This window comes from Protopterus annectens, chromosome 1.part0, assembly GCF_019279795.1.
Source record: "Protopterus annectens isolate FY-2018-M chromosome 1.part0, PAN1.0, whole genome shotgun sequence".
Taxonomy (NCBI): Eukaryota; Metazoa; Chordata; order Ceratodontiformes; family Protopteridae; genus Protopterus; species Protopterus annectens.
This window is the reverse complement of record NC_056725.1, coordinates 1,273,767,092-1,273,794,591: the sequence shown is the minus strand read 5'-3', so window position 1 is coordinate 1,273,794,591 and position 27,500 is coordinate 1,273,767,092. Positions and strand designations below refer to the sequence as shown.

The following is a 27,500-nucleotide window of genomic DNA, read 5'->3' as shown; positions in this document are numbered from 1 at the left end:
GAAGGAAGGCACATACTGACAATTCCTCTTAGGAGCAGTAATATGTGGGCATCTTGCTGGGAAGTTCTCTGCTCACCAAGCTACCATTTGGTTGAAGTCCTGAGGAGAGTGCATAAGTAGGACTGTGGTACTGTGGATCTCTACAGTGATGAGGATAACTCATCTCCCACTCAGGTTGTAGGGTTAGGCCATTAAAAAAAAAAAAAAAAAAAAATCTCATCAGTGGTGGATACCAGCAAGGACACAAGCAACCCTTATGACTGCCCTACAGACTACTCTTACCTTGATGGTTCTCGGGACTCTTCCCCCACCCCATCCATGGAGGAATGAATGGGCTCAAATGAGCTTGAGAACAGCTGGAGTAGACATTATAACTGTCAGGAATGGGGGGGGGGCATGAGAGATAAGAAAAAATTTAGTTTACTAGCACTCTTAGGAATACTTCTGCAGCCAAGATGAGAGACCCTGCTAAGAAAATATGAAACTGAATTGGGCAAGTACTAACTTTATAATACGAACTACACTATTTGGTGAAATTCTTTAAAAAATTACTCAAGTAACCAGTATATCTTTATGGTATATCAGTAGCAGTATAGTACAGTTGGGTACACTTACCATAAATGTAGATGTTAGAGTGCATTCACTGGTGCAGTCATCACATTTGGGTTATCTGCTTGCAGTAGCCCTCAGTCGGCCTGATGGAGGGAGGGTGACCAGGACTGCAACAGTGAAGACACTCAAACATCCAAGTGTACACAACTGTACTATGTTCTTTGTGTTTCACTGTTGCAGTCATCACATTTGGGTAGATTCCCAAAGCTAAGGATGGGAGGAGGAATTTAAATAGCCTTAGGTCCAGCTATAAGGCCCTGCAAGACTGCAGTGGCAAAGCCAGCTCTGGATTTAGAGAAAATAGGTAATGGTTTGGTGAAAGTATGTGCAGAAATCCACGTAGCAGCTTCTAGGATGTCCCTGGCAGGGACACCTCTGAGAAAGGCTGTGGAGGTAGATGCAGCCTTGGTTGAATGGGGTCTAATCCCCTGTGGGATAGGTTTTCCATGGTGCTTATAGCAGAAATGAATGCAATGGCCTATCCATTTAGAAATGGTTTGCTTTGAAATAGCCTTCCCCTGTGCCCCTGCAGCAAATGCCACCAGCAGTTGTTCAGATTTCCTTTGAGGAATAGTCCTGACCAAGTAAAGTCTAAGCTGTCTGTGCACATCTAAGGAGTGCAGTATGCATTCCCCTTTGTTCTGTGGATTAGAAAAGAAAGTTGGCAAATGAATGGACTGATTAAGAGCCACACTGGAAACCACCTTGGGCATGGAGGGACTGGTCCTGAGGGACACACTGCCCGCATGAAAGATTATGAAAGGCTCCACTGCCATAAGAGCTTGTAATTCAGATACCCTTCTTGCTGAAGTGATGGCTAAAAGGAAGGCCATTTTCCAAGAAAGGAATTTCAACAATGCACTTGCAGCTGGCTCAAAAGGTGGAAGAGTGAGTTTTTCCAATACAAAGTTAAGGTCCCAGGCTGGAATTGGGGCTCTCCTGGGTGGTCTTAAGTTTTTGGCCACTCTGAGGAACTGCTTGAGCAGTGGATGAGAGAAGAGGGGTGGTTTTGTGTTGTAATGAGCTGAAATGGCTGAGGCGTGAATTTTGATAGAGGAAAAAGAAAGGCCCTTGTGAAGCATCTCTGTTAAAGTATTGGAGAATCTTAGGTAAGTTGCACGTTGCTGTGGCCATCCCTTGAGTTTGGTTCCAGGCACAGAAAGATTTCCATTTTTCAGCATAAGATTTTCTAGTACTAGGCCTCCTTGCCTCCAAAATGACATCCAACACTTGTTTACTGAGGGATGGTAACAGAGAAATTAGATAATTAGCCAGGCTGCCAGGTTCAGGGTTTGAAGTGGAGGGTGCAGAATCTGGCTGTCCTGCTGAGACAGCAGGGTAGGGGTCTGAGGCAGGTACCATGGAGCCAGCAGTGACACTGCACAAGAGGGGGTACCAGTGTTGGCGTGGCCAGTCTGGTGCAATCAGTATCGTCCTTGGTTTGCCCTGTTTGATCTTTAGTAGTACTTTGGAGAGGACAGGCAGAGGGGGAAAGGCATAAACCAAGATTTTTCCAGCTGAAGGACAGAGCATCCACTTTCCAAGTTATTTTGTGGGGAATCCTTGTGCAGAATTTGTCCAATTGGTAGTTCTGGGCAGAGGCAAACATGTCTATATCTGGGCTCCCCCATTTGTTTATCAACATGCTGAAAGTCTTTGGTTCCAGTTTCCACTCATGTGGGTCCATGAGATTTCTACTTAGTTCGTCTGCCAGTGTATTTAGTTTTCCCTGGCAGGAATTGAGCTTGTAGATGCACTTGGTAGCTCAAGGCCATGTTCCACAGAGCTATGGCTAGTCTGCAGAGGGAGTAAGAATGGGTACCCCCGTGCTTGTTCACCACATAACAGTAGTGTTGTCCGTCTTTACCATTAATTGTCCTGGAAGAATGTGGTCCTTGAAGGCTGTCGGCGCGTTCTGTACAGCTAACACTTCTTTTTGATTGATATGCAGGTGCATTTGACTTGGGCTCCATTTGCCCTGAACGCACTTCCCTGCCAGGTGAGCCCCCCATGCACAGTTTGATGCATTTGTTGTTAGGGTTTGGGTGGCAGGGGGTAGAGTGAATGGTAGTCCCTTAAGTGGCAGGCCTCTGCCCACCAAAGGAACTCTAACCATAGGCAAGGTATGATAGGAATCATTTCTTCTAGATCCTGAGAATGTTGACACCATATTTTAGATACCATTGTAGTTTCCTCATATGCAGTCTTGCATATGCAATTAGTAGAATGCAGGAGGCCATGAACCCCAAGGCTTGTAGTATTTGCCTTGCAGATAGCAGGGTCTTTTCGTGGCCATTAGTTTGAAGTAAGTCGTCAAATGAATTTGTTTCTCTGGCGTGAGGAAAGCCATCTGGGAAGTTGTGTTCAAGCTTGCTCCCAGGAATATAATTTGTTGTCAGGGTACCAGATGTGATTTATTTTCATTTATGGTGTACCCCAGACAAGTTAGCAGCTTTTGTACAAATGCCAGATGATTCAAAAGTATGCCCTGGCTTTCTGCCTGAATTAGAGAATCGTCCAGGTATGGGTATAGTTGAATTTTTCTTTGCCTGCAAAATGCAATAACTGGAGCTAAGCACTTTGTGAATATCCTGGGCACAGTAAATAAGCCAAAGGGCAACACAGAGAACTGATAGTGCATGGAACCTGCTTTGAAGCGTAGGTAACTTCTGCAAGATTCCCTCATTGGGATGTGCAGGTAGGATTCCTTTAAATCCAGTGTTGCCAACCAGGCATCTTTGCCTAGCATAGGAAGCAACTGGTGATGAGAGTTAGCATCTTGAATTTTGGAATCACCAAAAGGGTGTTAAGATGGAGAGGTCCAGGATAGGACGCCATGAACAGTCTTTTCTGGATACCAGGAAAAGTCTTGAGTAGAAACCTTGTCTCTTTTCTTCTTCTGGTACAGTTTGAATAGCCTTTATGCTCGAGAGAGTACTTGCTTCTGAGCCTCTGCCCACTGATTTGGGAGTAGATCTGGCCAACCGTGTGGGATTGGTAACGTGTTGAAGTGAAATCTGCATTCTTGGGAAACTATATTTAAAACCCACTTGTCCTGGGTAATGAGTTCCCAGTTTTTGGGTTGCAGAACAGTCTTCCCCCCTAAAGGAGCAGTCAGTTGAGAAGTACTTGGACGTTTTAAAGTTAAGTCATTCAGAAAGCTTACCATAGGGGGAATCTTACTACCCCCCGATTTGGAAGCAGAAGCCCTCCACTGCTTAGTCCAGTGCATACCCTGGGACTGAAACCTGGGGGTTCTGCTGGTTCTGGGTTTGGACTGGGAAGGCCTGGAAGAGGCAGGAAAGGACCAATTCTTAGAGGGCCAATGCCTACTAAATCTTGGAGACTGTACTTGTAGGAAATCCTTAATAGTTTGCATAGATTTAACTTTTTCCTCCATCTTTTTAAGAACTTCTGCTTTGTTGCCAAACAAGCAGTCCTGATGCAAGGGAACATCCAACAATTTAGCTTTAACATGATCTGGCAAAGATCCTTAAGCCAAGCATGCCTTCTAAGCACAGACCCAGTAAAAGCAGCCCTGCAGGAGGCCTCTAAAGAATCAAAACCACATTGCAAAGTATTTTTTCCAACTTGTTCAGCAGAATGCAATAAATCCTGTAAATCTTTATTTTACACACAGTCAGGAATCAACATAATTTTCTGTTTAAGCAGGCCAATAGTATGCTGTTGATATTTTAACATATGAAAATGGCAGTTTAAAGCCCAGATTGCCAATGTTGCAGAAGTATAAACCTTCTTACCCTATCTATCCAATGCCCTGGAGTCTCATCAGACAGGGGTAGGATTTTTAGCAGTAGAAGCCTTAATGCCCTTGGGCTCCTGAGAAATGATTTCTGGATCTGCAACAGGATTTTTGAAAAGAAGCTTGTGGGACTCAGGAACCCTGTAGTATCAGTCAGGTTTACTAGGAGCCGGAGGCAGGGAATTAGGGGCCATACTGGATTCCGAAAACAATCAACAATGTCTAGTACAGGAGGTATAGCCAAAGGCCTATGCGGAGGTAGAAGGAAATCCCCAAGCCTCTTTTTTGAATCAGAAAATTCCTGCCTTTCCCAGTGGAAATGCTCCTTTAAAGGTATGCAAAGTTTCCCCAAAAGAAAAATCCTCAGAAGGGGAAGCAGAGGGAATCGAACCCTCTGCATCAGAATCCTCATAAGTAGGTATGGACAAATCCAGATCATTAGAAGAGTCAGAAAAAACAGAAATCTGATCAGAAGATTCATAATCAAGCTCAGCCCTAGGCCTCTTGGGGGGGGGGGGGGGTTTGACTACCCCTTATTAGAGTAATTATTTCTTCAGCCATTTTGATCATTTGCTTTTTTAGGCATAGGGGCCTGAACATGTGGCCTGGGTGCCGTTTTTTTTTTTAGACACAGATCGAGATTTTAGGCCTTAGTAATGAAGGTGGAGTCAGTTTAATATGCAAGTCTGTAGGCCTGAATACATCCTCAGAAGCCAGTGCCTGCACATCAGCTCCGGACCCATCCAAGATAGAGACATCCGTGGGTTCCATAGGTGAAGCATCTCGCGGCATACTTCGAATGAGTCTCAATAGAGGCCTGCGAATCAGAAGTAGAGGGTATCAGGGGCTGCGAAAGCACCTCAGAGTACCAGCGAACTGGCAACTGACTTACAAACGTCGTCGGCAGTTTGACCTCGGCGGACTGTTTCCGTCTTTGTCTTTGCATTTCTTCAGAATCCCGGTAGTCGGATGGCTAACCGACGACATTTCTGGATAATTAAACAGAGAACTGAAATACTTAGAGGCAGAAATGTACCGACGACTGATAGTGCACTGATTAAATAAAGCACAAAACCGACAGCAAGGTACGTCATTGTCAGGGCCTAGGCAAGGAATACAGTACGAATGAAAATCTTTGTGAGGTATTTGTTTTCCACAAGCAATGCAATTATTAATTTTTACTGACATCGGTAAGAAGCAAGAAAAAAAAAAAGTTTCCTCAACGAGGTACTTAGCTTTAAGTTGAAGACTTCAGTTCTGAAACTTGAAAATGAAAATTTCAGAATATTTTCCTCCCACATCCCAAAAACATGCTGTAGGTGGATTGGACACTCTAAATTGGCCCTAGGTGTGAGTGCGTGCATGTGTGCGCCTTCTGTGGAAGGTTGGGCACCAGGCTGGCAACTTGAGACTGTAAACCTCTACTGCCAATCATGAGCGGACGGTTGATCTGCTGTGGCGACCCCTAACCGGGAAAAGCCGAAAGGACGTACGGAGCAAGAAAGTTTCCCCAACGGGGTACTTAACTTTAGTTGAAGACTTCGGTTCTGAAACTTGGAAACGAAAATTTCAGGAGTCAGTCGGCCGACCGGCACTTGCGAACTGCTTCTGCTTCGGGCACCACACAGCAAGAAAGACTGTTGCAATGGCATTGGCTGCATGTTTTATACCCCCTGATGACCTGACATCATGGAAGAAGAGAAAGCAACCGATGCAGGACCCAAGACTTTGTTAATCAGGCCGACTTGAAGGCTACTGCAAGCAGATAACCCAAATGTGATGACTGCAACAGTGAAACACGAAGAATATCTACAGCACAAAAATGAGACGTCAGTTTCAGACTCAAAATTGGGAAAAAAAATGCACCACTATTACAAGTGAAGCTTTTTGCAACAAATCTAATTGTACGGTCTAGTTTTGCCTACAATGAAGTTTGCAACATGGTAATTACAAAACCTGCAAGGGTTCATACAAACTAACCTTTCCATCATTATCAAATGAGTCAAAGAAAATTCCAATTCCATTCCAGTAGTCTGCAGCACCAAATACTGGACCATCAAGGCCTTGCTGTTCCGTATACCACACAGCCTATTCACAGAAACAAAAACGGAAATTTGAAAGTTAAAAGGACAACCTCCACATTTAATAAAGTTAAACTGATCTGCAAATGAGAGAGCACATTATACCAGTCCATCTGCTCCAATTCTACCTCGCCCAGTCACACGAAATGTGACTTCGATTTCCCAGTTCTCAAAGGCTACTTTGTTTTTAGTCCACACTGAACCTTTCTGGCTTCTCATAGATGGGGTTATCCGGATTTGATCTGCACTAGGTATGGCATCTACAAAACAAAAAAAATATCAGGCATGATTAAATAGTCATGCAAACATGAGAATTATGTACTTACTATAATGGCATCTGTGACAATGGGCCCCATCATTTGTTACCTCTAGGACTAATACTTAACATTTCAAACTTTGCCATGTTGCCAGAAACCTCCCCAGTCCCACAGAGTACCCTCAGAGTGTTTTTTGTACAACTCATACCTAAAAAGAGAAGAGAGGTTGACATAGCACAAAGACTGGCTCAGCTGCAAATGGTGAGGGTGGACTGGTCGTTATAAAGAAAGGGACCACTCCAATAGCTTATAGTACTGAAGGCCAAAACTGAATAGGCATAAACATGTTTTGCCATATCTATCATATGCCCTTCCATCTTTGTCATTAGAAATAGGGGAGAGAGAGAGACAGACAGGGAGCGAGCGAGTGACAGAGCGAGTGACAGAGAGAGCAAGCGAGCGACAGCGGCGGCGACAAGCGGCGGCGACAGAAGCGGCGACAGAAGCGGCGACAGAGAGCGAGCGAGAGCGAGCGACAGAGAGACAGAGAGAGAGAGCGAGCGACAGAGAGAGAGAGAGAGAGAGCGAGCGACAGAGAGACAGAGAGAGAGCGCGAGCGACAGAGACAGAGAGCGACAGAGAGAGAGCGACAGAGAGAGAGCGACAGAGCGAGAGCGACAGAGAGAGAGTGACAGAGACAGAGCGACAGAGCGAGCGACAGAGACAGAGCGGCGGCGACAGACAAGCGGCGGCGACAGAGGCAGAAAGCGGCGACAGAGACAGAAGCGGCGACAGAGACAGAAGCGGCGACAGAGACAGAAGCGGCGACAGAGACAGAAGCGGCGGCGACAGAGACAGAGAGCGAGCGACAGAGACAGAGAGCGAGCGACAGAGACAGAGAGCGAGCGACAGAGACAGAGAGCGAGCGACAGAGACAGAGAGCGAGCGAGCGACAGAGACAGAGAGCGAGCGAGCGACAGAGACAGAGGCGGCGACAGAGACAGAGCGGCGGCGAGACAGAGAGCGAGCGACAGAGACAGAGAGCGAGCGAGCGACAGAGACAGAGAGCGAGCGAGCGACAGAGACAGAGAGCGAGCGAGCGACAGAGACAGAGAGAGAGCGAGCGACAGAGACAGAGAGAGAGCGAGTGACAGAGACAGAGAGAGAGCGAGTGACAGAGACAGAGCGAGCGACAGAGCGAGCGAGATCTCAACTGGTCAGAAGAGGATTCTCAGATTCTGACTCAAATCTGACAGGAGAGGAGACTTGGGAGTGCATAATTAAGTCCTTCACCTTATTCTGAAAAGAACTCTTCAGAAGCGTGCGGCATTTGTTTCAAAATGAAAGGCTACAGAAGGGAACTGGAGACTGAAATGTTCTAAAAAGTCCTTCTGCAAAGCTTTACCATTCCTTGACACCTTTACACTAGGAGTGAAATTTTTTTTTTTTTTTTTTTTGAGACATTTCCCTTGGGGTTATCTACCTTGACTGGTTTAGAAGTATCAAACATCTAAACCAACATAAATGAGCCCATTACCTCCTCCCCTACTAACATGGGAAGTATTCTCTCAGACCTTCCTAATAAGAGAAAACCTTGCTCTCCCTTCTCAACAGCTTGGTGGACAAGCTTCCTAACCATAGGCAACATGCCATGGAGCAACATAAGAGGAGGAGTTGGGAACATTAGACAGATTCTATAACGGCCACAGTGGATTTTGTCTCAGATCAGGAAAGAGGCTGTGTAGCTACAGCTCTTCTTTGTGGGTTCTTTTATTTTCTTTAAAACACTAAAACAAAAACAACAAACAAGTCCAAATGCCAAAAAGTAAACACACTGCTTCTTAATAGGAAAAGAAAAATTGTGGGCACTTTCGTCCGCTTACAATGAAGGAACTTCTTCAGACATTAAAATCAAAATGGCTCACAGTTTAAATATAGTCAGAGGTTAACGACATCATACCCCTCCCATTTCAAAATTCAGGTAAAAAAACCTCCCAATCAAATGCAAAGTAAAATATACAAGTATATGATGTCATTAAACTGTGAATTATTTTGATTTTAATGTCTGCAGAAGTTCTTTCATTGTAAGCGGACGAAAGCGCTCACAATAAATTTTATTGCTTTCCTATTAATAAGCGGCGTTTCACTTTTTGGGTTTTGGACTCATTTTCTTTACCTAGCTGGTAGGTTCCAAGAAAGAAGAGCTGGTGACCATGGTGGACATAAAAGGACTTTCAGGCGTTTATTCTCTAGAAATATGTTACGGCTGTTATGCAGACTAGAGATATTCTTAGAGGTGAAATAAAAACAAATCTCTCACAAACGGATGTGGTGGGATTCTCCCAATAAAAAAGACAATTCATTTGGGAATGCTTACATGGCAGTTGTCGACCACATCAACAATTCTCTTCTCTGTTAGACATGAAAAAATTTACCACAAATACTAAAAGGAATCTCTCCAGAAGGTTTTGCATCTGCTCAGAAGTGGACGTACGAGTCAAATGAATTCTTCAATGGCAAGAACATTTCTGAACTTTGGCACTAGCAGTCCTCTTATGAAAGAACATGCTTGCTCTAGGAAGGAACCCAAAAACGTTTGTATATTTATTAGATGTCCAATTATTGGCAGGACATTCCCATGCTGCAACAGTGATCTAATGGCCAACATCTCCCCTGTGGTTAGAAATTTCATGAAAGAAAACAAGGAAGTGAACTGCCTGTTTAAAATTAGATTCAGCAGCCACAGTATGCATACATTTATTTATTTATTTTTTATTTTACATTTGTTAACCGGGCTAGTCAAACTGGATACATGTCCATTTTCAGTAGAGGCCCAGGGAGATGAGCTCCACATTAAGTAAATACAGATCAGCATAAAAGAAAAACAGAATAATTTTCAAATAAGAACTTAATATTGAGAATAGTACAGAGTTTATGACAGGAGTACAGTACTATAGAGAAAGAGAGTACAGAGTTTAGCACAGCAGTACAGTACTATCGATACAATGTCTAACAGAAATACAGTCCTATTTACTTAGTAAAAGGTATGACATTAGTGAGTACAGAGTTTAATACAGCAATATAGTACTATTTACATGGTAAAGGGTATGATATTCAACATACTGTACGTTAGGAATGAGGGCACAGATTTAAAAAGTGAATTCAGGTAGTCTTAAAGTATAACTTAATGCACAAGAGAGTTTGTGTATATGCATTTAAAACAGAATGTTATACTCATAGTAAAAAGATAGTTAGTCTGTATAGAGATGGTAGAGTTTTGATAATAGCCGAATGAGTATACAAAGATCAAATACAGTGATATTTCCCTGGGAGTAGGAAAGTAAAAAAAGGGGGGGGGGGGGGTTAAGTGAAAGATTACTCAATTCCACACTGGGTTTTGGGTGCAAGGTATACAGGGATGTTGTACTGGGGAGTATCAGTCGGGGTTAGTACAAGGGCATAGCCATTGTGTTTTTAGGAATATTTTTAGTTGCTTTTTGAAGAGTGGTAATGATGACTGAGATACAAGTATGCTGGGAAGCCTATTCTAAGTCTTCCCCACAGAATTTGAGAAAAGAGAACCATCTGCTCTGTTGGGGGATTTCTGGATGGTGACCAGTAGTTTATTTGCTGAGCGAAGAGTAGTAAGATTAAAGTAGGGAGAGATAAGGCTACTTAGAATAGGAGTATTACTAGGATGGTACAGAATCTTATGCGTAATGGTGAGTTGTTGAAACTCTAGCTTATTTTGCATTTCTAGCCATCCTAGCTGTTTGAGATTTTGACAATGGTGAGTTCTAAATGGGGAGCCAGTAGCAAATCTGGCAATATTGTTACAGGAAGTGGTTAGCTTATTAAGGTTACTTTTGGAAAGATTAGTATAAATGGCGGAGGCATAGAGGAGAGTAGAGATCAGATGGGTTTGGGCAATGGTAGTTTTGGCTTCAGGGGTAAGGAAAGGTTGTATCCTATATAAGGAACCAAGTTTTCGGTTTACTGTTTTAATAGTAGAGTTGATGTTTGAGTCAAAGTTAAGGTTGTGGTCGATTGTTATACCTAAGAGTTTGGTAGTTGGGTCAGGAGCTATAATTGTACCATTATTGGATGGTATAGTGAAATGTAGTGGGGTGGATTTTAGAGTTGGAGTAAATAGAAATAGTTTTTTTTTTTTTTGGCATTTAGGAAGAGGCATCGTTGTTGGAACCAGTTTTCCACTAGGTTAAATACTGTTTGGGTGATGGATTGGATTTGGGGCTTTACAAATTAAAGTGGAGTCGTCTGCATATTGTATGCAGGTAGCCAGAGGTAGATTTATACTAAGCTCATTTATGAATATAGAGAAAAGTAGAGTTCCGAGGATAGAGCCTTGAGGGACACCCAGGGTAATAGGGAGATGTTTGGACAGTTGATTGTCCCATAGGACAGCCTGTCTATTATGCAAGTAGGACTTAAACCATATTATACCATCCGAACATCGGAAAAAAGACGATAAACGTGCACGCTGATTGGCTAATCCAACCAGCGTGCACATACTAAATCGGACAACAAACAAGTAAAGAAGTCCGGTCAGTTATGTATCCCGCTGCGCCGACATGAAGCAAAAATAAATGTACGGTAAATGTAAAAGCAAAAAACACCAACTACTCAACTAAAACACACAAAAATAAACATTACCCATATACTATTTCTCATTCCCTCACCTCGAACACAAACAAAATGAAAACTCATACAGTCGCAAATACAGCACACACACACACTCACTACATAACCACCAGTTATAACCCAACAAAACCAAGCATTGTCATAAAACCATTCACTCACCTATATTCCCTACAATACATACACACACAACTCCAAAAATATACATATTAAAACACACAAGACATCCCTTGCAAAGTAAAAAACACACACCATACCAAACGTCCACATCAGCATACATTTTCTAAAACCGCATACATCTTATAAAACCGCATACAACACCACCATCTAGTGACCAATTACTAAAAGTACATATTTAAAAAAAATAAATACAAATTAACACTACACCACATTTCAACATACCCATAACTAGTATAACATAACTACACCTTATAAACGTCTATACTGCTAAAACTATTTTATAACAAGCACCACCTACCCTTTTAATTACCTCCCTTCAAAAACCTGCACGAGCCCTGTTAAACACGAAGACTACAAACTCAGACAGGAAGAAACACCCAAACAAGAGACACCATAGATAGAAAATAATAAAAAAAAAATGGAACTAAACTTTGAAATAATAAGTGACAGTGAAATAGAAGAAATATTTAAGAACATACCACAAACCTCAATGAAACCATCAACAAGCAAGAAAATTCTCCAACCACAAGAACAGGAATTACTGCAGCATAACAAGGCCCTTATAGAAGACAACAGTGTGACAAGCCATACTCTTCAGAAAGGTAAAAAAACATTAAAAGCCTATTCCACTCAAACATAAAAGACATGCAGAAAAAACTGTTAAAGAAATAGAAACACTAGAATTAGAAAAAGAAGAATTAAGTACAAGAAAACAAACACAGTGGGCTATAAACATATTTCAAAACTGGAAAAAACAAAAACACTACAACATAGACTTCCACACTATTACACCAGAAAAATTAAACAAAATACTTGGAGAATTCTATGCTACAGTACGAAACACAAAAGGACAAGAATATGTAATAAGTGCATTTGTATCCTTACGTGCAGGACTAAACAGATATATAAACAACCCACCATTCAATAGAAAGATTAACATCATAACAGATACAGCTCTAACAAATGCAAATAACGTATTTAAGTCAGTAATTAAAAATTACAGAAGACAAGGAAAAGATACAGCAGAACACCACCAGCCACTCACAATGCAAGAAATAACACAACTAAGAAACAGCCAAGTACTTTCCCCAAACACAGCAGACGGTCTAGTAAGAAAAGTATGGTTTGATATACAGCTAAACTTTGCAAGACGTGGGAATGAAGGAGTACGATACCTCACAGAAGACAGTTTTACAATAAACAAATATACAGATGGCACAGAATATGTAACAAAAAATTTCAACGAACATACAAAAAACCACAAAAAACATTATGATGTTACAAAACATTTGCTAAGAGGATTCATGTTCGAAAACCACACAGACCCTTCATGTCCTGTAAAAAGTTTCAAAAAATACTTACAAAAAAGGCCACCTAATACAAAACAACTGTTCCTCCACCCAAAAAAATATCCACAACATGTACTTGACAAAATGGATACATGGTACACAACACAACCAATGGGAAAAAACTATCTTGCAAACATGTTACCACAAATCTGCAAAGAAGCAAACCTATCAAAGAGATACACAAACCACTCCTTAAGAGCAACAGCAGTAACATTACTCTCACAATCAGGGATGGAAGCAAGACAAATAATGACTGTCACAGGACATAAAAGTGAAGCATCACTAAGATCGTATTATCAACCTTCAGTAGATGAATTTAAAACATGGGGAAAAATAATATCTGGAACACAAGAAACACCAAAAAATCCAATACATGAAGAGAATATCAATAACACAACAGACAACGGACCAAGAAAAAAAAAATGAAAGTCCATAACACAGAACGTCCATACCTGGAAAATGAACCAGAAAAACCACAAGACAAACAACACATTATAAACTATGGAACAATAAACATCTACAATATAGAAACCCAACAAAATAAGTAAGTAAACTCTAAATTTATACTAAAACCATATATATATATATATATATATATATATATATATATATATATATATATATATATATATATATAGATACATACAATGCAATATATAAACATAAAATTAACTATAAACACAATTTCTCATTACAGATACTACACTAAGAAGAACTCAAGCCAGCATATGAACATAGACAACCATCAAGACAGAACCAATACACAAATATAAAAGAAACTACAACAAGAAGACATACCAAAAGCTTTAAAACTATAAAGACATACCAAAAGCTTTACAACTATATCTACTAATATAATTATATCCTAACATTTCCTGAAAAATTAAAAAATAACATGTATTTAAATTAAAACAGAAATAAACAATAAAAACAAACTGAAAGTGTGGACTATTTTATCTCACAAAAAGTGGAAGAATACAAAAAAAAGCTAACAAAAACACAAATAACAACAATACAAATATAATACAAAGCAAACTAACACCATGGTATAATAGCAATAACCCACTTCTGGGTGTGGGTAATGCTAAATTACCACGGTTGGCTTTGTTTGGTCCTCGGGCCTCGGGACCAAACCACGCCAACCGTGGGTAAATTTAGCATTACCCACACCCAGGCGTGGGTTATTGCTATAGTAATGCCTGTGAGTCAAGTGGGAAAAGTATTTGATGATTAACCATATCAAAAGCTTTGGATAGGTCTAAGAAGAGTGCAGAGGAGAGCATGTTATTATTACGAAGTACTACTTCTAAGAACAAAGGGAGAAGCACAATTCTTCTACTAGCAAGACAAACTTTCAAAGGAGAGCCCTCTAAGCTCAGTTATAGCTGCTTGCTCAAATGAAGCAAACTGACCTTTGCCAAACAAAAGTCTGTGTCCCAAGCAGGCGCTGGTCTTGTAACTGTGGCTGAATAAAAAAAAAAGTACCTTTTAAAGAGGCTCTGCACATCTTCAGAACCATCTTGACTGGTGAAAATCAGAACCAGCCAAATGCAGTTTTACAGAAGAAAAACTCAGCCCAGCAACAAAACTCCCAGCAATATAACAAAAAAACAAACAAAAAAAAAAATTCAACAAGATGTCCAAAAAATAGCAGGGACCCAGCTCCCTGGCCTCAGTCTAACTAGAAAATTGGTCCTGTGTGTGCCTACAGGTTTTTGCAATACTGGGCTTGAGAGGAGAGGCATGCTGGTTCACTACTGAAGTGGTGAAGCCATGCCACTAGGTACAGGAAGTAAATACCTAGATTAGATTCACCCAAAGATGGAAACAAATTCTCCACTGGTATCAACAAATACTGGTTGTCAAAAACATGAAACAAGAGGGATCTGAACCTGCCATGGTCAAAACTTAGCTATATGACTTCTGCTTTGAAAAGATTCACCACCACCATTATTCATTTCTTACAAATATGGCAACCTCTTGCACTACTCCTGGGATCATCCAGTAAAGTCTGACTATAAACTTGGGACCTTCTACTTTAAACTCCCAAAAGTTCCTACAGTAAAACTTATGGAATTTAAGGATCACAAGTATGCCAACCTCAAATTACTATGTGATGAAATATCAAAATTTACTTACAGCTGTATCTGCCCTGACATTAAAACAGCAGCAAACTTCAGTAAGGAAAGCTACACACATTTAGAAAAAAAAAAATAAAGCAGAGCTACCAGTCCCCAACAGAACCAAGTAACATGTGATATTCAAAAACAAACCATATTAATGGTCTATGGCCATAAATCAAATTCCATAAGCTACTTTATAGATCCAAAACCCATCTTCACAAGGATAAAATCAAAATGAAAAGCATTACAAAATAAATTAAAGAACACTAAGGCCCACTAAAGATGCCCATGAACTTATTCTGGCCTCTGAAGACACACACAACTCCTTATTTAAGTACATCACAAACCTAAAAAATATATATTCTACACTGTTCAGAATTTCATAATGATGCCTCCTATTCTGACCTAACTGCCAATATCCTTACAAATAAATTCAGTGACAGCTTAACCAGCGAGACTTCTTTTCAAAGGTCTAAAATATCTGTACATACTCCCTTAACTGTCTAAAGATTTACAAAAGGTGCCAACACCAAGTCAAAATATACTTCCCAGGACCAGACATTTATTTAAAAAGTTATGTACTCACCATAACGTTCCATGTTGGTAGTCCATCTCACCCTTCATTTTTACATATGGGTTCGGAGCCGATCCTCTGCTCCGACTCGACGATTTTCAAGCTCGAAGACTTCTGGTTGGCTCGTGGCTAAGCAGGCATTCCATGGTGCACCAGTGCAATCCCCAGATCTTGTTTGCTGCTCGCTAGAAACAGAAAAAAAAAAAAAAAAACCCTAACCAACAAACCAATACTAAGGGGTAACCAACCAAGAGAATTAAATTACTACCTCCAGATCTTCCAGGATGGGGGCAGGAGGGCGGGTTGGTCAAAATGAAGGGTGAGATGGACTACCAACACGGAACATTATGGTGAGTACATAACTTCTTTATGTTAGGTAGCCGAATCTCACCTTCATTTTTACATATGGGACAGCGTCCTTGGCACCTTATTCTTGGGTGGCTCATTGGAAAATACTCCGGAGCACCGTGGAGCCAAAGGATGCTCTACCCCTGGAAGCAAAATCCAACTTATGAGTAATAAAGGTGTGAGGGGTAGCCCACGTAGCTGCTGCACAGATATGATCAAGTGGTACCCTGGCTTGAAAGGCTGCAGAGGTAGACAGAGACCTGGTAGAGCGAGTGATCCTGTGGGGTAAAGGTCTGCCCTCCTAACTGTAGATGAAGGCTATGCAACTAGAAATCCAATTAGACAATGTCACCTTAGAAACTGGTAAGCCCAATCTGGAGTCAGAAAAAGAATCGAATAACTGGTCTGACTTCCAAAATTCTTTGGTCCGCTGCAAATGAAAATGTAGCTGTCCATGAACGTCCAGCTGGTGGAAATGATATTCAGCTGCATTACAATAATTGGGAAAGAAAACTGGAAGCTCAATGGACTGATTTAAGGTGGCAGTAGAACAAACTTTGGGAACAAATGAAGGATTGGTACATAAAGAAACCCTGTCTTTATGAAAGGTTAAATAAGGTGGCTTAATAGACAGGGCTTGTAGCTCAGATACATGTATGGCTGACGTTATGGCTGACGTAATAGCTACTAAAAACACAGTCTTCCAAGACAAATATTTTAAATAAGATGAATGAGACTGTTCAAAGGGATGTCAATTAAAATTTAAGTCCCAAGAAGCCACAGGTCCTTGTAACGGTGGTCTCAGTAAAGTGGCTCCTTTCAAGAAAGTCTTGCATAGCTTATGAGACACAAGGCTGACATTTGGAGACCCTAAATAAAATGAGAGATTGCCACCAACTGTACTTTGATGGTGGCCGTGGCAGATCCGTGCTGAAAAAGCTCTTAAAGGAATTCCAGAATCATGGGAATGGGAGTGGTGTACGGATCCACGTTCATTTTCTGTGGCCAAATAGAAAAACTTTTCCATTTACTGCCATACAGCCTTCTGGTTGAGGGTTTATGCGAGGATAAGAGAATATTGGACACTGATGAAGAATCATCATGAAGCCTGACTAGAGATGGAACTGGAGCAGCCATGCTGTCAATTTGAGGGTGTGAAGAGCAGGGTGTAACGAACCAGATATGTGGGTCAATAGATCTGGAACTGGCTCCAAAATCCAAGGATAGTCCAGGAGAAGAGGTTCGAGGAAGTGGAACCAGACCTTCAAGGCCAGTAAGGAGCAATTAGGATCAACTTGCTTCCCAGCTGATTGGGGATAAGAGGGAATGGATGAAAGGCATATAGAAGTCCCGTGGACCAGAGCGCCTCTGGGTGTTCCCCCCGGAGAGGGAATTAGGGAAAAATAACTGCTGCACTTTGCATTGACTGGGATGGCAAAAAGGTCTCAGCAAAGATATCCCTATTTCCGGAAAATCTTTTCCACTATTTCCCGTTTCAGAAACCACTCGTGAGGCAGTAAGATTGCCTGGCTTAGCTTGTCGGCTATCACGTTGGTTGTCCTCGGAATGCGCGTTGCCACCAGAAAGCGCTGGGAAGAAATCGCCCATTCCCAAACTCGCATGGCCTCCTCGACAGAGTGGGTAAGATCTGGTACTGCCCTGTTTGTTGATATACCACACAACAGACATGTTGTCCGACTGTATCGCAATCGTCCCTGGAGGAAGAAGGTCCTGAAGTGCTTGCAATGCTAGAAGCACCGCCCTCATCTCCAGAGCACTGATATGCAGATGAGCCTCGTGTTCTTGCCATGTGCCGTGGACAGTCCTGCCAAGATAATGCCCCCCCACCCGACCTGGGAGGCATCCGTGGTCACAGTGACAACGGGTTGGGTAGGCACAAAGGGAGCTCTGTGAACAGGTTGCTGGGGGCTATGCACCAATGAAGGTCCTTTTTTGCAGGATTCCGTCAGGATAGGATGACTCAGCGGTAGATATTGGAATGACCACTGGGAAAACAGGAGCCATTGGAGAATTCTCATGTGCAACCAGGCTAAAGGTATTAACAGAATGGTTGAAGCCATCGCACCGAGAAGCTCAAGAATCCATTCTGCTTTGACCTTCTGAAGCAGAAGACGACACTGAACTTGAGATGAGGGGATTTGTGCTCTTTCGGCGAGGAGACGAACTGTCATATCCACTGTGTCTACCCTCTGCGCCAATAAACATCAGAGATTGCGAGGGCAGTAATGCAGATTTTTCCCAGTTTATGGAGATCCCTAGTTGAGCACAAAGTTGAATGGTGGCGTCCCTGTTTTGGATTAGTAGATGCCTGGTGAGGGCGGTCAGGAGCCAGTTGTCCAAATACTGAAACACCTGGAATCCCTGACGTTTCAGGTGAGCTGCCACTACTGCCATGCATTTCGTGAACACCCTGGGGGCTGTGGTGAGACCAAAGGGCAGAGCACGAAGCTGATAATGACTGGCTCCCAGCCAGGAGCACAGATATCTCCTCTATGCCTTGTCCATTTTTATATGGTAGTAGGCTTCTTGGAGATCCAGAGAGCACATCCAATAGTCTTTCCCTAACAGGAGTATCGACTGCAGTGTGACCATCCAAAACTTGTCCTTCATGGATTCGTTTAATCTGCTGAGGTCCAAATTTGGCCTCCAGTCTCCGGTATGTTTTGGGACCAAAAAGAACTTGGCGTAACTTCCGGATCCTGTCTGGTCTGCTGGGACGGGCTGGATGACTCTTAAGAGCAACATGTTGATCTCCACAGTTGCCTTATCCTGGTGATTGGGTGGAACATCTGGGATCTTTTTGGGAACAAACAGTGGAAGGGAAAAGGGTATGATATAGCCTCTGGTAACAACTCTTTGTACCCACTTGTCTTGGGTGATATTTAGCCAGGCTTCTGAATACAAAGAAATGTGACCCCCGACTGGCCCCAGAGAAACACAGTCGGGCCCCACACCAGAAGCGCCGATAAGGCCGCCCTTGAAAGGAATCACGGCCTTGCTGGTATTGCGGACGGCCCCTGCCTCTAGGCTGACGTCTACCATTTCCTCCTCCTCTGCCTCTGAAGGAGGATTGACTGTGTGTGTCTGGAAAGTCCCTCTGGGACATTTTGAACCACATTTTATCTCCCCTTTGACCTTTGGGGTATGGTCGAGAGGGAATGGTAAAACGGACTCCCACAGCAGAGAGTCTTTCCTTCCTGCTCACACCAAGTGAGTGTTTCTTTCACCTTGGAACCAAACAAGGAGGAACCATCAAACAGGCCGTTGGTGAAGGTGGACTTAAGCGGCTCTGCAAAATTACACAAGAGCATCCAGGAGTGGCGCCTAAGGGCAACTCCTGAACCAGCTGCTCTGCTCGCTCCATCATCCGCATTGGAGATAAGCCGCATGGAGGAGTTAACTACCGAATTTAGGGTGGACAACTGAGCAGAGATCCTATCAGGGACTCCCCTCAGGACAAGCACCCTGTATGGAATCTCCTAACTCCTTGAGGAGATCCTTCTGCAATCTCGTGAAGTGGGTAAGATAGTTTACAGATCTGAGTGTAAATGCCGCTGAACTAAATACATGCTTCCCAAATCTGTCCATCTGTCGAGACTCCTTGCATGGCAGATGAACAGAGGAAGAAGTCTCCGCCAACTCCTTCCTTCGTGGCCGCCGCCACCACGATAGCATCTATGGGAACACCCTTAGACAAGAACTCTTCTCCAGGAGGTGCAGACAGGAACTTATTTTGTCTACTGGGAACTGGCTCCAGGGCATCAGGAGTATCCCACACCTTCTGACTAACCAGATCCATTAGTTCGTTGAAAGGTGAAGACACCCAAGAGGCAGAGGGTTTAGACCAGAAAGCCTTCAGGTACACAGACTCCTCATCAGAAGGGTTGACAGTGGGCCAGTCACACCTCTGTTTAATGAAATTTAGGATGTCCACAAAGGAGACATCAGAGGACGACTTGGAGGACCCCTCAGACTCAGAGGTCAGTGTCCGATGTCAGCCTCATTCTGGGAGTCAATATGCTTCCTCTTAAATACCCTCTTCCGAGGGGACCATCTGGGGAGGCCTCGGAATAGTGGGGACCACAAGCCGGTGGCTCCTGAGGCTGAAGGTCTCAGCTGTCTCCTGAGAGAGTAGGTACTGACACCAGAAAGAGTAGGTACTGACACCAAAGTGGGAGTCCTGGGGGTATGCTTGTACCACGGGCAGGGGCTGTAGATTGAGGCGATGAGGAGCGTGCTGTCTCAAAAGCAGACTCTCCAGCTCTGACGACCCTTCCCGCTCCTAAGAGACAAAGGATGGTGCCGGAGCCAGAGCCATCGGCTCAGAGATAGATGCAGGGGCCGAGCTCACCCTGGAGGAAGCACCGAGAGGAAGGCTCAGAACCGAAGATAGATTCAAACCTTCCCCATTGGCGCTGACAGAACAGCTTTGGTCCCTGGACATGACGGACGGGGCTGAGCGTGTCAGAGCCGAACTCAGCTCCAATGCAGCAGCAAGGAGAGCAAGAACAGAGGGTTCCCTCCGTTGGTAACAAGCACTCCGGCAGGCCAACATGGCTCGGAGGTGGAATCACAGACTAGGGCAAAACTGGCTCGAGTAGCTCCAAAGCCAATTGGGTCGGAGCCAACAAAAATCTAGGCAGAGCAGACTACTTCAGGAGTCCCAGTACTACCCTCTCCACATCTTCCGAAAGGCTCCTGGAAGATCTGTTAGAAAAAAAGTAGGGGGATCTCGACCTAGCAGGCACTGGAGACCGGAAGGGATTCTACAGACCGGCTCCGAGCAGTAGAGTCAACTATTTCCAAAGGTTCAGAAATCGGCACCGAAGCACATGTGACCGACTGATACCATGGTGCTCTCCTTCGGCTCTGAAGACTGAGGAGTCGAGGAGACAGATTTTGTTAATTTGGAAGGCGGCTCCGAGACACCAGCTGGTGCCGGAGAAAGCCTTTTTGATGCTTTAGATTTGGAGTCAGATCTGGATTTTGAAGACTTGGAAGAAGCCGCCGAAGAACCAGATAAGGTTTCCTCAAAGGTTGGCTTCAGAAGACCGACCCCCCCCCCCCCCCTGAGTATCAGCTTGTTCTTTCTCTCCTGCAACACTCTAGGAAAGAAAGCATGATTCCTGCAAATGGATGGCTCCCAAGCAGTAGACACAGCTACTGTGGCCATCCGTTAATGACATTCTCTGGGAGCATTTCATGCATTTTAGGAACCCAGAGGGTTTATGCTCCTTGCTATCCTTAGACATTGCAGACAAACACGCACAACCAGAGGAGAAATAGGGAATAACTAAGGACTACATAACGGGCCTAACCCTGCAGAAGAATTACACAAGGACTAGGCCCTCCTAGCCCGGTGTAATAGAAACTAGGTCTTCTAACTCAAACAGACCAAGTATATAGCACAAAACACACACACGTTCAACAACACAGGAAAAACTTTGCAACAGCAATCCTAAATAAGACTTTAGCGGATCCCCGCCAAAGACAAGCTAACAGTACAATAAATCAACAGGAGCCCCTGTTGATAGAGAGGCGAAACCGCCAAAACTAACGATCTAGGCAAAAAAAAAAAAAAACCGCAACGGCGCCCAACTACTGGTACACAGGATACTAACTACTAAGGTCAAACAAGACCATAGGACAATTTAGGTAAAGACCTATATATATTACCACTAAACAATAAATATGCAAAAAAACACTTATGAAAGAATTGCAAAAGACTTAGCGCCAAGAGAAGCACATCCGAACTAGTCGACATGGCAAACAAGATCTGTGGATTGCACTGGTGCACCATGGGATACCTGCTTAGCCACGAGCCAACCAGAAGTCTTAGAGCTTGAAAATCGGCCGAGTCGGAGCACAGGATCAGCTCCGAACCCATATGTAAAAATGAAGGTGAGATTGGACTACCTAACATCATTTAACAGGATAAGCCGACTAGGCAGCTAGTTAATAGTACAAAGTCAAGATACAAATATGTGAGCATAGCACTTTCCTGGAATGAGCATAGGTACAATGCACGTGCAAGAAATTTACCTAGTAAAAAACAGTACTACAATATATACAATGAGCATTGTTAGAGCACAGTACTGCAAATAATCTACCTAGTAAAAAAAAAAAAAACAGTACATACAATATATACAGTGAGAGCATTTACAGAACACAATATTAGTATACACCAGAAACATGAGGGAAGAAAAATACCTGGTTGTTCAGATTAACAGTGTTAAACATAACCTTGACTTCAGCTACTGGTTTTGGCCTTGAGAAGTAGACTGCAGTGGTGATGACTCTTAAGAAGGGTGTTTTATATACAATCAATGCTGGTAATTACAAACCTATCAGCCTTACAACCCTCATCTACATAACCAGAGAATATATTACAACTGACCTCATAACCGTGATATCAAAAATCCTGCTACTCATTTTGGCTTTGGGAAGGGTTGGTCCTGTACATGAAATCTAGTAAATTTTTTTATAAGGGTTCAACACCGTTCCCTATGATGGCATCATATGAAAGTTAAACGTCTTGAAAATCAACCCATATGTGGCAAACTGACTGAAAGACAGCACCCACGCAGTGCAAGTTGCAGATGATAAATTAGAAAGAAAGAAAATGGCCAGGGATGCTCCTCGGGGCTCAGTGCTGGCAGCTCTCCTTTTTTGTATTTATTTCTGAGACCTCCAAGCAGAGAGCCAAGACATCTCGATAAAGTCTGCAGACAACTACAAACTGTGTGCTATGAGAAAGTTACCTTATAATGCCAAATGCCTCCAGAACGAACATGCCCTAGTAAACTGTGTACTAAAATGGGCTTAAATTAAATATTAAAAAGTGTGGTTTCACCACTTTTGCTAGACAACCCCTCCCCTCATCATACTGTACAGGACAGTACACCACCAGATATTGAAGTAATCAGGGACCTAGGAACTTGGGTTGACTGCTACATCTCATTTTGCCAATATTTTGACAATGGTTGTCAGGAAATCCTGTTATTATGCCCAAGGAATGTGAAGTCCAAAGAGGGAACTACACTCTCATACTAGGCACTGGTGAGGCCAATCATCAAGTACAATACTCACTTTAGGATGTTATCTCAGCAACTATAAATCAAAACAACTGGACTCCAAAAGTTCCTAGCCAAAAGGATCACAGGTCTAAAGTCCTGGAGCTACTGAGAGAGGCGGGAAGCTCTCTTTATTCCTTGCCTGAGAGATTTTTCAACTAAGATCTCAGTCTCACGTCCTACACCATTAGAGACCAGACGGCCCCAGGCCTCTTGCATCTGTGCACATCCAATATCTCTAGTAATACTAGAGCCAAAGAAGTAAATCTCCACAGACAGATGAATAAAACAAGGAACACCTATATACCCTGCACTTCCCAAACGCCTGGAATAAAACTATCCTACATGGCAGTGTGACTATCTTCCTTTCACAAACTAAAGGACAGGATGTGTATAAATTTATCCTGGGATTAATAAGTTATAAGCGCCTGGAGAAGAGAGGCCAACTTCTGGGCTTGAGGCCTGACCCTATACATAAAAAGTTACTATAAACCAAAGCAAAACCGCCAAAGCAAAACCAAACTTCCATAATTGCTCCATTATTCAGATATAGGTTATTGAGTTTAGTATGTGGATTTTAAGATAACAGGGCTCTTTTCCCCACTGTAGTGTGATCCCGGCGTTGGTATAAATAGTTGGGGGGTGTGGGGCATAGCCCCACCACATTAAGGGGTATGAGGTGCATAGCCCCCACACACACACATTGAGTGTGGGGTGCAAAGCATCCAGTCGATGTGGTTGTTATACAGCCCGGTGTGTGTACATTAGGTGTTGACAAGTACATACTTGCCCTGGGAAATATCAGACATTTGTAATAGTAAGTCTTCAGAATTGTCTCCTCGACAATCTGAACATAGGTGCTATACGCTTCGGGATTTGAAAGGTAATATAGACAGATACATACACACATGCATATACGTGTATATTTTATTTATACATACTATATATATATATATATATATATATATATATATATATATATATATATATATATATATACACACACACACACACACACACACACACACATATACATACATACACACGTCTTCTGTAAAAGACCGAAAATCCATTTGTTCTAAAACAAACAGTGGATCCTCAGTTACGCGAAAGTGCACTTCCACGAACAACGGTTCAACGAACCGTTAAGGAACACAGGTGCCGAAGCACACTACAGTAGGGAAAGAGAATTTACGTGTTTCCCCATTGTAGTGCAATCTCAGAGTTGGTATACTTAAGTAGGGGTGTGTGGGGGACAGCCCCCCACATGGGGGATGTTGCCCCCCTGCAAAATAAGAAGTTATGTACTCACCATAATGTTCCATGCGAGTTGTTCATCTCGCCTTCATTCTTAACTGAGAGCAGATCCCTCGGCTCCGGTACAAGGTCTTCCAGTAGCTCGTAACCAAGTCCCTATCCCATGATGCACTGCGAATTACCTCAGGTCTTGTTTGCTACGTATACTATAACAATACACAATAGTTATTCCCCTATAGAAGGGAAGAAGAATTTGAGCAACCAGGATGAAACTAACATCTAGGTCAACTATCAGCCAGGAGAGGGGGACGTAAAAATGAAGGCGAGATGAACAACTTACATGGAACGTTATGGTGAGCTCATAACTTCTTAATGTGAAGTTGTTCAATCTTGACGTTCATTCTTAACTGATGGGTAGCCTCCAAAGCACCATCGATCTCGAGTAGCTCACGGGAGTACATTTCTCAGGACCGAGGACCCAAAGGACGCTCTATCCCCGGAGGCCTCATCAACTTTGTAATGAGTGATAAAGGTATGAGGTTTTGACCAAGTGGCTGCGGCACAAATGTTAGAGGGGAAGTTTGGCTAAAAACGCAGAGGATGTAGAAACTGCTCTGGCTGAGTGAGCTTTAATCTTGTGTTGCAAGGGCATATTAGCAGCTGAATAGACAAAGGTGATACAATCAGATAACCATTTAGACAGCTGTTTTAGCCACTTGGTCTACATTTCCTGGATTCAGAGAACGAAACAAAAAGCTGGTCTGATTTCCTGATATCTTTTGTTCTATCCAAATAAAATCTGAGCTGTCTTAACATCAAGATGGTGCAGCATATACTCTACCTTGTTGGAATGATTAGGGAAGAAAACTGGTAACTCAACTTTGTTAATATTGGTTTCTGAACAAACTTTGGGCAAAAATGAAGGATTTGTCCTAAGTGATACTCTGTCAGCATGAAAAATCAAATAAGGAGGGTTGATAAAGCCTGAAGCTCTGACACACTGCGGGCAGAAATAATAGCTACCAGAAAAATGGTTTTCCACAACAGATATTTGAGGTCACAAGATCTACAACACAGATGGAACATTATAAGACATAACTTCTTTATCTGATGTTGTAAATCTTTGTTCATTCATTACAGATAGGACAGAGTCCCCAGCTACTTGAGTCATGGGTGGCCCTAAGGAAGGATATTCCTGAGCACCATAGAACCAAAAGATGCTCGTCCCCTGGAGGCCAAATCCAATTTGTAATGAGATATGAAGGTATGAGGTCTTGCCCAAGTGGCTGCTGCACATACATCACCCATAGAGGCTCTGGAATGAAAAGCTACAGAAGTAGCCATAGATCTGTTAGAATGACCCTTTATTCTGGAAGGCAAGGGTACCTTATTCTGTTGGTAGATAAAGGTAATGACATTTTTTAGCCAAGAGGATAAAGTTGGAAACAGGTTTACCCAATCTGGGTCCTGCAAAGGCCACAAACAATTGGTCTGTTTTCCTGAAGGATTTAGTCCTATCCAAACAACAACGAAGCTGCTGGTGCACATCAAGGGTGCGCAAAAGGTACTTCCCCTCTATTAGAATGCTTTGGGAAGATGACCAGCAGGTCAATAGATTGATTACTGGAAAAGTCAGAAATTACCTTGGGCAAGAAAGAAGGGTCAGTACGAAGGGGCACCCTATCCGTGTGGAAGATCAAATAAGGACTCTTGACACTCAAGGCCTGCAGCTCAGATACTCTTCTAGCTGAGGCGAGTGCTACTAGAAGTATGGTTTTCCATGACAAACATTTAAAATCACATGAATCAAAGGGCTTGAAGGGAGAGCCTGTGAGAGACTGAAGCACCAAAGTTCCAGGGTTCTAAGGGAGGCTTGACATGTAATACTTCCTTCAAAAAGGTCTTGCATAAGCGGTGTGACATAAATGAATTATCAAGACCACTATGAAAACTGGCGATTGTACATGATCGTTGAAGCGGTGGCTCCTGCATGTAGAACAGTAGTCAGGTATTGTAGAATATTTTGAATAGGCATAGAGAAAGGGTCTAAGTTCTGGTCTTTGGCCCAAATATAGAACCTAGTCCACTCGGTGGCTCCTGCATGTAGAACAGTAGTCAGGTATTGTAGAATATTTTGAATAGGCATAGAGAAAGGGTCTAAGTTCTGGTCTCTGGCCCAAATATAGAACCTAGTCCACTTTACTAGAGTAAACCTTTCTAGTGGAAGGTTTGTGTGAGACCAGAAGAATTTCACAAACAGGAGATGGAATGTCAGGCAGCCTTGGCAATCATTGGAAGTGGAGGAACCAAGCTATGAGCTTGAGACTGTGCAGGTTCGGATGAATCAATCCCAGAGGAGGAGATAACAGGTTCTGGGAATGATCCAGGATCTACTAGCTGTGAATCAGATGATGCCATAGAAATGGGAACCAGACTTTACACGGCCAGGAGGGAGCAATGATGATCACTGCTTTTCAACCTCTGAGCTTTCTGGACAAATCTTGGAATGAGGGGAAATGGGGGAAAGGCATACAGAAGACCCAGGAGCCAATCGTACGTTAGAGCATACATCGGTAGTTCCCCCTGGGGGGGGGGGGGGGGGGGTCAAGGCAAAATAGCTCCTGCATTTGTAGTTCGGGGGGATGTTGGAAGATCCGATCTGCTATTACAGGGTTGAGGAACCACTCTTGAGGCATCAGGACGTTCCTGCTCAGATTGTCTGCAAAAATGTCGGAACTCCCGGGAATGTGCATTGCTATAAAAAAGTGATTGGAAGCTATCACCCAGTGCCAAATCCTTATGGCTTCCCAACACAGAGGGTAAAGATCTGGTTCCACCTTGTTTGTTGATATACCAGACTACGGACATGTTGTCTGACTGAACTGCAATGGTCCCCGAGCGTAGGGATGCATAGAAGGGCTTGCAACGCTAAAAGAACTGCTCTCAGTTCTAGGACATTAAGTAAGTTGTCTTACTATGAAAAATATGGACACCCTATAGCCTGCAATGAGCTACAACTACAGGAAGACACTCTGAACACTCTTGGCACAGTGAAAAGTCCAAAAGTTAAGGCAGATAACCGAATGCGATCCAGACAGAGAGAAAACCTTAAGAAATTCTGAAATCTGAATGAATGGAGGCGTGGTAAGCATCTTTTAAATCTAGTACTACCAGGAAACTTGAATGAGGTACGAAAGCTAACA

General features: G+C 42.9%; 1 protein-coding gene across 1 annotated transcript in view; it reads right to left on the bottom strand.

Moving 5' to 3' along the window:
* The window catches only part of LMAN1 (lectin, mannose binding 1), a gene marked incomplete in the record, with an annotated part of 407,951 nt that overhangs the window by 355,664 nt on the left and 24,787 nt on the right, over positions 1–27,500 (bottom strand). The window contains 2 exon segments of the mRNA XM_044066156.1: positions 6,356–6,463; positions 6,562–6,716. Of these exon segments, the coding sequence (XP_043922091.1) occupies positions 6,356–6,463; positions 6,562–6,716 (263 nt within the window).